The sequence below is a fragment of the Falco cherrug genome, chromosome 6 (assembly GCF_023634085.1).
Source record: "Falco cherrug isolate bFalChe1 chromosome 6, bFalChe1.pri, whole genome shotgun sequence".
Lineage (NCBI taxonomy): Eukaryota > Metazoa > Chordata > Aves > Falconiformes > Falconidae > Falco > Falco cherrug.
This window is the reverse complement of record NC_073702.1, coordinates 85369129-85385252: the sequence shown is the minus strand read 5'-3', so window position 1 is coordinate 85385252 and position 16124 is coordinate 85369129. Positions and strand designations below refer to the sequence as shown.

At 42.1% G+C, this 16124-nt stretch overlaps 1 protein-coding gene across 1 annotated transcript in view; it reads left to right on the top strand.

Moving 5' to 3' along the window:
• The first annotated feature begins 2630 nt into the window (after window positions 1-2630).
• Window positions 2631-16124, top strand: part of PLD5 (phospholipase D family member 5) — a 191098-nt gene continuing 177604 nt past the window's right edge. The window contains 2 exon segments of the mRNA XM_055714919.1: window positions 2631-2775; window positions 7569-8077. Of these exon segments, the coding sequence (XP_055570894.1) occupies window positions 2631-2775; window positions 7569-8077 (654 nt within the window).

Sequence of the window (16124 nt, the reverse complement as noted above, 5' to 3'; positions counted from 1 at the left end):
ACACCAATAGCTATTCCTTCCCACCTCTTCCCCTCCTTACAGATAATACGTGACACATTCTTGTTTTTCTGTACCTTACTGCTGCTTCACTCTGTATTACTTTGTTTTCAGACTTCTTTGTGAAATAGCATCAGCGCTGTAAATTAATCCAGAGTCTGAGGAAGTCTGTAATGCAGCTGTCAAAATGGTGTAGTGAACATTGCCAAGTCCAGTTGAGGACATACTAGTTTGACAGCACCCTCACTGGTATAGTAGTAAAGCCCTTGTAGAGAAACACAGTGAAATCCTTTACTACACAACCAGTGTGTCAAAATTTCACCATTAAAACTTGTTTAATGATCAACACAAAATCATGGTGCATTTTCTGGCTAAATAGTGGAATGAATTCCAGCACTTCTCATCTTTTGGCATGTCATTTACATTCTTTGTATCTCAGATTATACCCGCTAAATTGGAATAACATTGCTTCCTTTCTTTTTCCAATCTCTGTCTTGTTTGTTTTGATACAGAGCTTGAGCAGCAGAGATTATCACTTATAACACATCTGTGAAAAACCTTGCACAAGGAGTCCCAAGATCTCTGTCACAGCAAAACTGAATGTGACAGTGCCTGTGATTTATTTATACTGTATCTGTGCTATAATGTGTGCTAGTCACTGACGATTACTAACCCTGAGAAAGCTTATCCTGAAATGTTAATTATGTATGTAATCCTTATAGGTCAGTCAAGCTTTACATAAGGTACACATAATTGTAAGGACGTGGTTCCCCATAAGTCAAACCACTCTAAATCCAGGCTGCTACAACCTGTCCTTGTTCTCTCCTGCACCATATGCCAACACGGTCCTCCCATTCCACTCTTCCATGTGTAGCTGGGCTGACTGAAAGGCAGTCACCCTAAATGCTGTCCCATCGGTTGGATCAGAGTACAGAGATAAGCATGAAATTGAAGACCTCATGTCATATTGTCTCATGAATCATATTTAATCTTCTTTCATGTGCTGTCACATCAGTAAACATCTTTCTGGTCACACAAGTTAAGTCTGATGTCTGACGTAACATGACATATCTCTTTTTGAGGGAAAAAGTTATGACTTCTGTGATGTAACTTTCTGCTTGCTCTCAGTAGGAAATATCTCAGTAAATAACGACCCTTCACCTGTATGTCACTGGAAGCCAGCATCCAAATGCTTATAAACACTTCAGTGCAAAATGTTTTAAATCAGCTGTGTCTATAGTACACAGGATATCACAAATACAGATTAATCACTGTTACTTCTAAGTTTTTTTGCAACTAGAAAACAGTTTGTATTAAGGTTTCTTATACTGTAGCTTGCAGCTTGACGCTATTGAGCAGGAAGTTTTGAGCTAATTTCCAAAGGGCAGTTATAATTTAGGGCATTTTTATATGGTTCAGAGAAATGGCTTCAAATATATTTATCTGCTATGAAATTAGGTAGAATATATTGAAGAATAATTTGGAGGCACACAAATTTCTGTGTTAAAAGTTTTTTTAATTGGATTTGGATTATTTTAAAGTATATTCTTTTCTATGGTATGAACAAGGTTTTATAGGAAAAAAAAGTCTTACATGTCAGAGAGCTCTTTGGACACATCTTGATCTAATACTTTTTTAAACTGGAAATTTTCCTGAGTAAGTGCAAATGTACACTACGGAGGTACTCAGTTATTTTAAAAACTAAAAATAAAACACTCCATGCTGTTTTATCTTTTTTTGGAATATATTTCTTCCTTTGTCCTATATTTATGCACTGTGAGAATAAGTTTCAGAGTGCTAATCTTACAGCCTGTTCTTTCCCAATATGGCCCTACCAATCCAGCTCCAAAAAAGCTTTCACAAACATTTTCTTCTCTGTTTTACTTCTCTCACCCTCTAATTGGATTTTCTTGTCTTTACATTCTTTGTTGTTTACGTAGTAACATTCATGAAAGGTTGTTCAATTTTTCTCTCTTCTCCCTCCTTACGCTTCACATTGTGCAGATGTAAAGAATATATCCCTTGTTATCTACCATAATTTATGGATGTGTTGAAAATAAAAGTGTAAAAGCCTTCCCCCATCCCTGGAGATCCGTCCTTCTGCTGGTACAGATCCCTCACCTGCTGTGCTTTCAGTTCCAGTTCATTGGAAAAAACGTCTCTTACAGTATTTTTCCTCTGCTGACTACTACTCCTCTGGAACAATTTTAACTACTCACTTCAGAGCAAGAGTACTCGAGAGCTTAGATCTTGTCAGCAGTGTGCCTATTGCACTTAGCTGCACCAGCCACATAAATTCAGCGTGAAGAACCCAAGCCGAGACAGACGTGAACCTACCCAGTAAACAAAAGAAAAGCCAGCGCCTTTCACACAGACATAAAGGGTCTCATTCTCAGGGGAGGTGTACAGGCTTTACTTGATGCAGATTTATTTTAAAAAAATGTAGGCCAAATTTTGCCCCCTGGTTACACCTTCATTATACAATTATTTTTTTTCTCGTGACTCCAGTGGGGACATAGAGGTGCAATGAAGGACAGAATTTGGCCCCATTAGTATGTGCCACTAATGAATGTTATTTTAAGGTGCAGGATGAAATTTTGTCTGGACAAGATTATTGAGTCCCCGAACTGAATATGTTCTTTGGCAATGTGTGGATGGGTGTGGAGGGAGGGGTGAAAGAGAGGGGAAAGAAAGAAGGCAGAGCTGGATTTGGGATGGAAGATATAATATATTCTGTCACAACCCCTGGTGAAAGTGAGAGCATCCCAATCCACACTGGTATGCATTCAGCATGGCCTCCCAAGGGGCCAGTTTAGCACCCTCTTAGATTATATGGAGGTGTAAAGGATGCAAAAGGAGAAAAATTCTAGCCCTGGAGTTCTAGCTTATTGGAAACTTTGACGGTATTTACAATATAATCTTTTCTTTCAAATGGGAGATGCACTAGTTGATCTCTCAGATATTTTTATTTGGTTTCTAAAGGAAACAAAGCTTTTATGATTGTACTATTTGTCTGTCAGTCCCAGATTGATGTGTTCTGAAACGTATGGTTGATTTCAAGCAAATCTGACAGAGGGGAGACATCTCAAGAGTAATGATGTTTCTAACAGGTGCGTGTTTTGTGTAGGGTTTTGGGGAGGATTTTTTTTTTAATTAGCTATTATGCAAAGAAGAAAAGTGTTAAAATTTGAGGCAAGAAACAGTGAAGAGTTTGGTTAATAGCTGAATCCAGAAAGACATGGGGAGGCTAAAGCGGGAAACATATCAGTATTGGACAATGTTTCCATGTTATTCCTGAGGTAGGTGTCTGATATGTTCATAACCTGAAATCCAAAGCACCTCCAGCTCCAAACCTTCACTGTAACCTTAGCTTTGACTCTACCATTACATACTTGTAACTTCAATTCCCGTCCATGAATGGACACAGATATTCTGTACAAAGTGTGCAGGTTATGCTGCATTGGATTTAGGAAAGAAATGATGCAAAAATTATTTACAATTCTCCCTGTGGCACTCTAGCTTTTTTCTTATTGTTGTCCTACTTTGCATCCAATTAGTTTTATTACGACCCTGTGCATGATACTGCAGGAGATCACACTAAAGTAGGAGATCACACTAAAGGAAAGAAGCTTCTTTTTTTTTTTTTTTTTTTTTTTTTATTCCCCCTCTCTGGTCCTTCCCTATGGCAAGCCAATGTTTCGGTGATTGGCAGCTGCTTCCAGGAGGCAGGAGCAGACAGGCTGAAAGCCATGCATAACAAGCCTGTCAGCACAGAGGAAACAGACCACTGCAATTTTTCTTTGTGAGTTTTTTCTTTGTAGTTCTGCTAGAACTTGGGCAGCGAGGCAGGAGCTGGTGGTTTGCTAATTCTACAATTGTTTGAAAGACTAGAAATTGAATTGGGGGTGTGCCAGGGTTATTAGGAGGTTACAAAGATCTCCCCAGGTGAGTCTTGTTGGCAATTCCTAATGAGAAAGCAAGTTCAGCTGAGCTGGGTAGGAAGGGGGCAGTTACCTCCCTGCCCAGCGCAGTGCTGCTATAGAAGCTGGTGTCCATCACAGCCCTTTGACACCCACTGCAGGCAATTGCTGCCTGCTGTTTTGGTCAGGTGTGGTAAATTCCAAAAACTGGGCCAGGGCTTGTGTGCAGTCCAGCTCTGCAGCATAAATTAGTCCTTTGTAAAGCGCCTTTGACTCTATTACAGGTGCATACATGTATGTATGTTAGCTATCCAGCCATAATAAATTTTTACTATAGGAGGTTTTATATTTCTAGGTATATGCCATTTACTGATAAAAAATCTAATGCTGCTGTATATGTGCAGTATTACTAGAACCCCTGAGAAAAAAAAGTGTTTAGAAAGCTGGAGCAGAGCACAGGGAGCAGCTTCTCTGCACTTGATTTCTGGAAGAAAAAGAAGCTGTCTTTTAAAAAAAGTAAATATATTGTAGCCCTACCTACATGTTTCCACTAATATCCTGATTATTTTCTTTGCATTGGCCTGAGTTAACTCTGCCCCCTACAGCATTTGTCCTGTTGGTATAGAAAATGGAAAGTTCTGTAGACTGCCTAGGAGTTTTTCTGAGTCTTGATGTTAAGGTGGGCAGCAAATGAGAGAAAATTGTAGCATAAACCACAGTAAAGTCAAATCACATGATGATATGCCTGACCTGCATCTATTACAAATTATGTAAGTATAATGTTTGTAGTTTCAGTCATCCTTGCCACAGTAGTCATCTGGCTATGGAAGCAAAGGGCCTCGACAACAGCAGGTGTTTGGGTAATTATGAAAATTGCATGGAAAAGAAAGACAGAAATTCAGTGTAGCTCATACAGCGAATTGGAATTGCTGACCTTCTACAGAACTGATTGAATTTCAGTGAGTTGAATTATCCCTGAGTTAAGCTGGTTGATATGCTTGTGGTTGTGGTTTGAACAAACTTGTCTTTTTGCATAGGTCCAAACTAGAAATAAAATGGAAGAGAAAATCTGGGAAATAGCTCTTTAACTCTTTTCAGATTAGATTAATGGCCATGTATTCACTATGGGCTGACTTTCAGCTTGTTACTTTGCCTGAGTATAATTTTGGCAAAAATGCAAAAATTTATAGTTGTTAAACTATGCTTTCCCACTCCAAATCTTCTTTCCTGCTTGGGGTTAGCAGGTAACAGAGGCTTTGTAAGCATAGCTTGCTCTTGTGATTTTAACAGGCTTATTCCAGGCTTCTTTTTTTCCCTTTTGTCTCTCATTCCTAATGAGAATAGGACTAGGGTAATAGTGATGTCAGCAGCAGGAGCGGTGAAAGGCGCATGCAACTCACCTAGGTGCCAAACAAGATAGCTGTGGAAAGATGAGCAAACTTACTTTCTAGCCCAGGGGTTAAAAGCACCTTCAGCACTCCATTTTGTGCCTGTTGTGGATAGGCAGAAAGAAGTTCATCTGGCAGTTGAGAAGGATGCTGGTAGTGTAGCTAGGGAAGGAAAGATAAACTAACCCCACCACCCTTTACGTTGCAAGCAGCATGAAGAAAAAAAAACCCGGAGGAACAAGGAAGATGCTGAAGTGCTTTATACACTGTTGTAGAAACAATGTGGAACTTCTCATGCATAAAACCAGCATAGGCTGTCCTTATTTATAGCACATGCAAACTTTTTCTAAAGAACATCAGCCTGATGGTGTATTTGAAGAAATGCAGAGGCTTATTTCTTTTTTTTTTTTTTTTTTTTTTTTTTTGTTGACTGAACGTTTGCATGTATTCCAGTCCTCTGGCTGTAGGTGCATCTACGAACATACACAATCCATAAACGGGTACCTGCAGCTAAAGTTCAGTTCAGCAGGTTTTTAATTGAGTTATTCTGTGTGAGCTTAAAACTACTGCAGCTGTGATATGTTGCACATTAAATCTCAGTGCCCTCAGGTGTGTCCTGCATGCAGTAGAGTCACATGGTCCTAATTTTTGCTCGACGTGTTACAAGAGTATATCGATTATCTTGGAAACAAACACCTGGATTTACTAACTGAAGAAATTAAGGAAGAAGTTGTTAGAAGGCAAGCTGCAAGTCTTTATACTGGTGAGTAAAAATCATTTATATATAACATTGATGGCTCAGATTGTTGCTATTTTGTTACTTCTCTTTTTTTAATATTTGGTATTACAAAATTGCCTTTCTAGTTTTAGAGTAAAATTTAGAGTAAAATGCTGTACTTTATGTTCCTACCAACCCCCTGCTACTGCTCAGTTTATTCTTCTAGTATTTCATAAAGATACTAGTGTTACCTGTTAATAATAGCTCTTAAGTATGAAGTGTGATGTGAGTTTTGCCTTTATCCTTTACATTTTGAAAGGAAAAACTTCATTATCCGCCTGGTTTCTGAATGATATTTTGCAGTAACACACCTTGAGCCCCATCATTTTAAGTCTGTCTTGATCAGATGGAAGGAGAGTCCACTCCAGATCAAGTGGCTGGCAGAGAGCTCTTCACTGTTCTCACCTTCTAGTCCAAATGAACTGTTTTGCCATTCAAAGGCTGTTTTCACTTAACTGCATTCAAGTGTGGACTTTTAGTTCAATATTGCTTTACTGAATAGCTGCATCAGTTTAGCTCTCTGGCAAGCTACAAATTGTCTTGCCAGCAAATATTCACCAGTAACCGAAATGCTGTTCTGAGCTCCAATAATTATTTCTTGGTGCTATGTGAGAAAGTTTTCTTGTCTGTGCCTAATATAGCTTTGCAGAGTGTGTGGGCAATTAGCGAGGTGGCTTTTCATAGTGTGAAAAAGGAAAGTCCTTTTTTTTCTGCTGAAACAAGTTTGAGCTAAATAGCAACACATACCAACTTCTACTAAAAGAGATGCGTGGACTATAGACACACACCCCCACCCCCCCCCCCCCAAAAAAAAATATCTTTTATTCGATGAGACACAGACTGGGGTGTGTCAGGTACCCAGGGGTGTGGGCATGCCAGCGATGCTCTCTGGGGAGGACCCGGGAAGCGCTTTGATTTCCCCAGATCTGGCGCTGGCCGAGCCGCTGCGGGGGGGGGGGCGGGGGGGGGGGCGAGGGCTTGCAGGCAGGACCCGCACCCGTGCTGAGGTGTTCGGGGGGGCCGGCAGCTGGCACCGGTGACGCTGGGGAGCCCCGGGAGCCCCTGCCCGGGGGGGAGCCGCTGCGGGGAGGGACGCGCAGGGCCGGGCAGGGCGGCGCCGGAGCCCCCGGCGGGGGGGCTCGGACAAAGGCTGCCCGGAGCGGGAGCGGCAGCCGGCACCGAGCCCCGCGGCGGGCCGGTGTGCGCCGGGACGGGGCGGGTGAAGTTGCCCAGGGGTGCGGGGAGCCCGGAGCCCCCAGCCCCCCGGGAGGCGGGGAGGGGAGGCGGCGGGAGCGGGGCTGTGCCGCGCCGCTCTCTGCTTCCCCGAAGGTGGCTGCGGGGGCGGAGCCGGCTCCATCCCCGGGCGCGGCGGCCCCTCCACTGCGCCAACCTGCAGGCGGCTGGAGGCTGAGCCCCGCCCGGCCCCCGCTGCCGGGGCCGCGCCGCCCCCCGCCGCCCCCCGCCGCCCCCCGCCGTCCCGGGCAGAGCCGCAGGCGGCCGCGGCTGGCTCCGCGGTGCAGCGGGCGGCGAGGGCAGCGGCTCCGGAGCGCCGCCTTCCCCGGTCCCCTTCGCATCCCTCAGCCCGCTCCTCTCCCGCACCTGCAGCCTTTCTCTCCCTCCACTCCTCCCACCTTGCTGGTTCTCCTTCTCCCCTCCCTTCTCTTCCCATTTTCTGTTTTTGGGCGTGTTGTTGCTTTTCTTCTCTTCTTCCCTCCTCCTGTTCTTTTCTGGACCCTCTTCGTCTGGTGCCTCTTAATGTCTTGATTTCTTCTGATTTTTTTCCTTGGACTTTGCCTTGTCATGTCAAGATGGAAGTCAGGCATGACTGGCTCTCCTCATCCCCCCATGAGGGCTTCGAGCAGATGAGGCTGAAGAGCAGACCCAGGGAGCCTTCCCCAAGCCTCACCAGAGTAGGTGCGAACTTCTACAGCACCGTCAAGCAGCAGGACTACAGTGCCAGTGTCTGGCTGAGGAGGAAAGACAAATTGGAGCACGTAAGCCAGCTTCTATTACCCCCCCTTCTCTTTATTTTTCTTTCTATACCTCTGTCTAGGTACTCTTGTTAGCCTACCTCTCTACCGGCTTGGACTCCAGAAGAAAAGTGTTGCTCCAGCAGTTGGGCATGATGTTTCCTAAACGGTAGAGAAAGGAGCTACTTCGAGGTCCCAGGCTGGTCAAATCTGGGGTAAATAGGATGTCAGTACTGTTCCCAAGCCACATGCAAGTCTCTTCCTATCTGGAAATATTTTTTAATGTTCTCAGTTTATTCATTCTTCTATTCCCACAAATTCAGCACTGATGTGGGAGGAGAAAGATTGGGATGGTGCAGATGGAGGTTAGAGCATTTATCTCACGGTGATTTATAATGTATATAATGAATTGCTAAAAGAAAACAGCTTTTTTTTTTTTTTTAAGTCTAGCTGTGATTTCCCCACCCCACCCCCTTTCTTTTTGTTCTTCATGCATGGGACTTTGAAAATATTCAATCTGTGTGGGGTAGAGGAGATTTCCTTCAAGGCATCTATTCCTGCAGCAGTAGTACATGACTTAACCAAGTGTGTTTGGGACCACAATAGAACTGATACTGTGGATGGCTCTAGTGAATATTTTATGAGAATTTAAGGTGGTGCTAAGTGTTCCTGTCTCAGATGATGTTTGAAAGCATTTTTCATGTTGTTTCTAACAGCAAGAAAATGGGTTGAGGTGACCTGTATACTATGTAAGAGTTTCCTGAATAGCTTATTAGGTGCAACCCATTGTTACAGTGTAAGTACAATCAAACCAGGAAAGTAGCTGCATTTACAGGGATGCAAAAGAATGTGGATGGGTTTGCATAATGCAACAGTCTGCCATTCTTTTCATTAGTGAGTAATTTGCAATCACAGTCACATTGACTTCAAGATGCAGAGAAAAATATTTCTTGTGTGTGGTACAGCCACCTGAAGTCTCTTTGGATAGAAACGGTCGCATTTCAAGGATAAATTGCCTTTATTACATGAAAATCCTAGATGGCATAGTAGAGTCCTTTAAAGATGAAACCTGAAAAAAGCTCCTCTGTCAACTAGTTCATGGAGTATTACCCCCTCTCTCCACTAACCTGCAGAGTATTTTATCCCTTTTAGTGAAATCTTAAACTTGAGTTGTTTGCACTTTCGGGGAAATTGCAAGAACTGACAAACTGTTGGAAATATCACCTTTCGAATGTTGAGGAAGGTATTGAATCCTGTCTGCCTTCTTACACATGTTTTTGTGATTCTTCACACTAACAACAAGGCTTCACAGTAGTAAGCTTGTAAGCAGAGTATTCTTCCATTGTGAATCAAGAAGAAAGGTCAGTGCTTTATCTCAGTACAGCTAAAACATGGAAAGCACAGAAATCTGAGCTCTGGCTTTTGTAACAGGTTTTTGCTACATGTGCTTACATGTTGATATGTTTCATCACATGAATGATTATTAAGGGGGAGGTGGGGGAATAATCTGCCAATAGTTTGATAGCTAAGTACCATTCTGGTAGCTGAATATTAGCATGTTTAGGTATCTGTACTTTAAATCATACCACAATATTAGCATGGAAAAGGAAAACGGACATTAACTTGCTCGAAGATTACAAGTGCAAAACCTTTGTTTTGCGTGTGGTTGGTTGGTGTTTTGTGGTGGTTGGTTGCTTTTCTAGATGAAGTCACTATTTTGTCACAATAGTAATCTTCAATAATGCTGCAGAATTGATGTGAAAACCTTTTTCTGTAATCAGTTTGGTATGAATGCGTGTTCTTCTGGGGGTTTCCCTCATTTGATCCAGTTATTTTTATTGCCAAAGGCTATTTGAACAATGTAAAGGAAAAACATTGGAGCATTGCTATTTCTTGCTTGCCATGAAATATTTTTCATTGACACTTATTGTGAATACCCTGCAGTATATTAGACATGCCAACAGTATATATGTGAACCTACTTTTTATCAGATTTAAGGTAACTGCATTACTCAGGAGTGTTGTAACAGACAGGCTATTGCATAGCTCCCCTTAATGAGTGTAAATAAAATATGTTTTAATTTCTAGATTGTCTTTTGCTTATACAGTTTTGGAGCAAGGTTGTTATTTTCTATTTTCAGATACATCTTTAAGGGTTTTGAGTGTTTCCTTGCCAAAGAACTTATTTCCTACACTCCACTCTTCCATTCCAAAAGACAGACCAATAAATCTGAGATGCATCATTCTGAGTGGTATAGTCATTGACATAGGATAGCTTATGGCCAGTGTTGGGTAATGAAGATACACAAACTTCACGAGGTGGATGGAGGACATGAATAACATCTCATTGCAGCTCCCTCCGAGATAATCATGTTACTTGATACCTACAAAGCAAATCAAAATACAAGGAACGAGCGTCTGTGGAGGCACTGATTTGGAAAGTATGTTGTCCCAAATTTGATGCTATGTAATGACAGATATAGGCAGAGGAAGGGTATATATAGTAAGTGTAAGTCAAGATACGCATGAAGAGTTTTTGAAGGTTGTTTTTTGCTTCATCGAAATTACTTATCAAATTGATTTCAGTGTGATTGTAATGGGGATAAAATTGGGCCAGTATATTTTGTACCATACTTCCAGTAAATCCTTGTAGACCACATTAGATATATTACATCGACTTTCGTTAAAGTGAGTAGCATGACTTATTCATGTGCAATGCTTCTTATTAATCCATATGCAGTTTGAGAGACTTAAAAACCATGTTCTGAAGCCAAATTTTAGCAAATTGTTCATATTTTAATATATGATCTCAACTACACAGTTTGTTTCTAGATTTCAGAACTGTAACAAAGTTGTGGGGTTTGGTGGGGTTTTTTTTGTTTTTAAAACAGATCTCAGTTTGGAGAAGTGGTAAAGGGGGTCAAAATTCATCTGTTGCCATGCCTCTCCTGAAAGCACAGAACGAGTTCAGATGCACAACTATGATAGTTTCTTTAATCATCAAGTATTGGGACAATTTTGACTGACCGTAGAGGAACTAAAAATCTGGAACATATTGCTAATTGATTGTTCTTCAAATGGATCTTAATATAGTGTGTCCCCTCATTGGCTAATTGTTTATGTGGGTTATATTTTTCCAAGTGGCAGTAAAGCAATTTGTACCATACAAGGTCTGACTGTATTTAAGATTAAATGGATCTGCTGTAACATGTTTAAAGATAAGCCAACGCGGAGTTTTTGCTCGGTTTTTATGTGTGCGGTAGCTAATGCGTCAAAGCCATACCTCTAATGGAGGAAATTACTAAATTACGAGAGGTGTGAGGAACTCGGACGTTGCAGATGTGCTGACAATGATGTTGCAAACCTTTGGCTGAAATTCCTGTGGAGCTGAGATTGTTCAGAGTCTATGTAGCTGCTTTAGCTGGTTCCTTGTGCCTTTTTGTGAAGTTGTTTGCTTGGTACTGGAACTGTTGCGGGAGATATTCTTAAAGTCTTCTAGTGGTTTTTTTTTTTTTTTGCTTGTTTGTTTGTCTGGTGTTCCCTTTTTAATGACATGTGAATTGGTTAAGAGAAAAAGGAGGAGGAAGTAGGGATGGGGAGGAAGAGTACCTAACCTGATAACCTTTAGCCAGTGGGAGTTACTGATGTCTGGTTTAATTTACAGCAGCGCTCCATCATGTCTGTGTATCCTTCAGTAATGACAAGTACTGTGTAGCTTCTTTCCTAGTAACTCAGCAAGGAATTCTACAGAACTTAATTTTAAATAATCAAAACTTAAAAGCAGAACAGATTCCTTTTTAAGCTACAACAGATATGCCTCAAGCATATATTTTTTTTTTATGACAAATGCAGGTATTCATTCTCCAAGGTGTAGCCATAGTCGTCCAGTAATAACTTTCAAATTTATATGTTAAAACTTTTTTTAGATGGTCTTTTAAGAAACTACTTCAAGACTATAATTTTTTGGGAAACCTGGTATCAGGACAGTTTTATTTCCTGGAGATCAGTCTGTTACCTTTAGTATTATCAAAATTAGGAGAAGTTATTGATAATTCTTTCATCATCTCTTATTTTTACTTATGTTCTGATGAGTAGTAGCAAAGGCAATATTGGGGTTTTCAGATTCTGAGTACTGCTGCTGTTATGAGAGTTGAGTTGACCGGTTGATGTGACGCAGTTGATCAGCTTACCGCTATTCCTGCGGCGGCATTGCTACCGGGAGAGAGAAGAGGTGGTGAGGCAGAGGGAGGGCAGTGTCCTGTGGTAACAGGCAGATACCTAACGTGCATATGTGAGGTCAAAGACCATTTACAACACTGCCCGACAATCATGGTGGTGTACTTCTCAAAGCCTCGTGACCCAATCAGAAATACAATGTAACTTTAAATCAGCTGTCATAACTTCTTTATAAAACTTGAAATATCAAATCCAGTTCTGTCAGTTAATTTTTATTATCCAAAACCTAGTAGTTCTTTTGGGCAGTCTATTTTTTTTTTTCCTCTCCTTATGATGCAGGAAATTCTTAATGAAAACATTGTTGGACAATTTAAAACTGCATTTCTGCTTTTGCAGGTACATTAGAACAAGTGTTAAAAGTCAGAGGACAGATTTATAGGCTTCAGAATTTGACGCCCTAGGAATGGCAGAAGATACCACGTGCATAGTTATAACAGGTACAATGTAAACAAAGGAGGTGGATGTAGCAGGAGCAGAACTGGGTGAGGCCAGATTGGTTGCTGGACAGAGCCAACAACTTCAGCTTAAGGGAGGATAATAAAAAGGTCTAAATCAGAATGCAGAAAATCATTGCACACATTCTCGAAGCAGCCCTGTCTTGCAGTAAATGCTAACACATTGCTTTTTTGAGTTAAACGACTTGACAGAGTCTTTTGCATTAAGCAGGTATAAATGATTTGTCATCTGAAATAATGTCGGTTACCAAGATGAGTTCATGGAGTGCACCATGCATGACGGTAACTAAGTGGGGACAGTTTGGAGGGTTCTAAGGAGTTGGTTTCCAGCATTTGGAGTGTTTTGATGGCGTGGTTGCACATTTTAATTCCTAATGTCTACCTGGTCCTGGAGATATATATCTATATTTAGAATCAGTCATTCAAATCAAGGGAACAAACTCCATTAGGCAGAGGGACTTTGGCTTTTTCTCAACAGACAACTGACATGTGGAATTGCCTGGCTGCAACAGTGGTACTAGCACACGTTGCGATTCTTGCTGAAGTGCTAGCGTGCGGTTTGCTTCACTGCTGACAGACTGTGTGTGGAAGAATGCTGCTGCTGCTTTCCTTGAAGGTGTCTTTCTCTAGTAATATTTTGCAGACAAACATGATTAGAGGATACAAATGTTCAGGGAAGTGGAAGAAGGGGACCAAAATCATTGGACAGTGTTGGGAAAATACCGAATAGCATTTTAGGGCAGGAAATGTAAAACGGTTTATTTTGAAAATAATATGGAGAATTTGAAATCTTGACAATTGGAGGGGAAAGAATGCTTTATTTCAGTAGTTACCATGCGTAAAAGTGATTTTGTATTGCTAAGTAGTGAAAATATGATACCTAATATTTCATTTTTCTCTTTCTATTTGTGGTGGGTTAACTTTGGTTGTCTGCCAGCTGCCCGCCAAGCCACTCTCTCCCTCCCCCTCCTCAATGGGACAGAGGGAGAAAATGAGATAAAATGTCTTGTAGTTTGAGCTAAAGACAGGGAGATCGCTCACCCATCACAGTCACAGGCAAAACAGACTCAACCTGGAGAAAATTAATTTCACCCATTGCCAGTTCAGAATAGGGTGAGATAGAAACAAGGAAAAGATTAAAACTACCTTCCCCCCTCCCCACTTCTTTCCAGGCTCAACTTCAGTCCTTTGTTCCTGTCTATTCTACCTCCTTCCCCCTAATTCCCTGAGTAGCACCGGGGGATGGGGAACGGGGGTTGCAGTCACTCTATAATGCTTTGCCTCTGCCGCTCCTTCCTCCTAATGCTGTTCCCCCGCTGTGGTGCGGAGTCCCTCCGGCAGGACACGGCCCTTGTCAAACTGCTCCAGCATGGGTCCCCCACAGTTCCTGCCAGAGCCGGCTCCTGCCTGGGCTCTCCGTGGGCTGCAGCTTCCTTCGGGCACATCCACATGCTCTGGTATGGGGAACTCCGCGGGCTGCAGGGGGACAACCTACTTCATCATGGTCTTCATGGGTGGCAGGGGAATCTGCTCTGCACCTGGAGCACCTCCTTCTCCTTCACTGACCTTGGTGTCTGCAGGGCTATTTATCTCACGTTTCTCTTGTTCCTGTCATGTAGCTGCTGTGCAGTGTTTTTTACCCTTTCTTACGTATGTTACTGACAGAGGCACCACCAGCATTGTTGATGAGCCGAGCTTTGGCACATGATGGGACTGTCGTGCAGCTAGCTGGAACAGGCTGTGTCCAACATGGGGGGAGCCCCTGGTCCCCCGGAGGCCACCTCTGCAGTGCCCCTGCTCTACCGAAACCTAGCCCTGTAAACCCGATACACTAGTCTTAGAAGCTACTCTTCTTTCTGTGATATGTGCGAAAAACTTTCAACGTTGCATTAATCTAATGCATAGTTCTGATGATTTTGACATCAGTTACTTTGAAAGGGCAAATCTCTAAAGCTAAAATTAAAACGTTTGAGAGGCAGAGTCACTGCAACAGGCTTACAGTGTTTGGCTTCATGTTGTTGCATAAGAAAACCAAACAACTTGAAGTTTCAAAGCCATACTTGAAATTGATTTATATATACATGCATAAATTTAACTCAACCTATTCAAGGCTTTTTAGATACGGAGTTTTCTAGTTTCTGAACAAAAGACCTAAATCTTAGCACCTGGAACAAACATAGCCTAACTTCAGTGAAGATACGGGAAAAGTGGTTTGCACTGCGTGCCTTTCTTAGCACTACCAGCATTAAGAGAGATCCAAACCAGTTTTTTGCTGCTTTCATCCCTTCTTTTTATCAGTGTTGGCCATCCTTGTGTAAGGATTTTGAAATAGCAGCTTCAGAAACTTGCAACTTAATCTCCTTGTCTATTATACAAACAAATACTCTGCAATGGGGTGTGGTTTGGTCTTGTAGCAGACCGTTGACAGTAACACTTTTAAACATAGCAGGAGTACTTAAGATACTAGAAAAATGATGCTTAATGAATATCTCCTTACAAATGCAATCACTTCAATGTTTGCAGAGGATGCCCAAAGAATGACAGAATTGTCAGGGTTGGAAGGGACCTCTGGAGACTGTCTAGTCCAACCCCCCGCAGAATCATGTCCAGGTGGGTTCTGATTGTCTCCAGAGAAGGAGACTGCACAGCCTCTCTGGGCAGCCTGTGACAGCGCTCTGGCACCCTGAAAGTACAGAAGCTTTCCCTCATATTCAGGTGGAACTTCTTGTGTTGCAGTTTGTGCCAACCGCCCCTTGTCCTGTTGCTGGGCACCACTGAAAAGAGCCTGGGCCCAGCCTCATGGCACTCACCCTTGAGAGATTTGTAGACATTGATAAGATCCCTTTTCAGCCTTCTGCAGTTTAAACAGGCCCAGTTCTCTCAACCGTTCCTCGTAAGGGAGATGCTCCAGCCCCATCACTGTCTCTGTGGCTGCGTGTATGTTTAGCTTAGGCCTTCTTCCATTCCAGAGCAAGGAATGCTAAAATACTGCAGTGGAAATCTCTTTACCAGACTACCCAAAGACCGAATCAACAGACCTATTCATAAATAAATCATTAATAAACCCCACTTCACTGTCCTTCAAGATGGCAACCTGTATGATCAGAGTTGTTCATAAAAAAAAAAAAAAAAAAAAAAAAAAAAAAAGTCCTGTGCTGGCAATGAACTCCCTGGATCTCTCTCTCCTGATAAGCCCTTTCTTGAGGGACATGCTTATGACTGCCCGCCTCTTGCCTTCCTCTTTTTGTAACGTTATTCAAGGTCTGATTCCCAGGCCTTTTATGTAGTTTCATTGCTGAGAGGGGGGGGGGAAAAAAGGTGCCCAGCTAATGTCTTGGAAAATCCATGTATCCTATCAAACTGAATTTTCCCTCCATCATA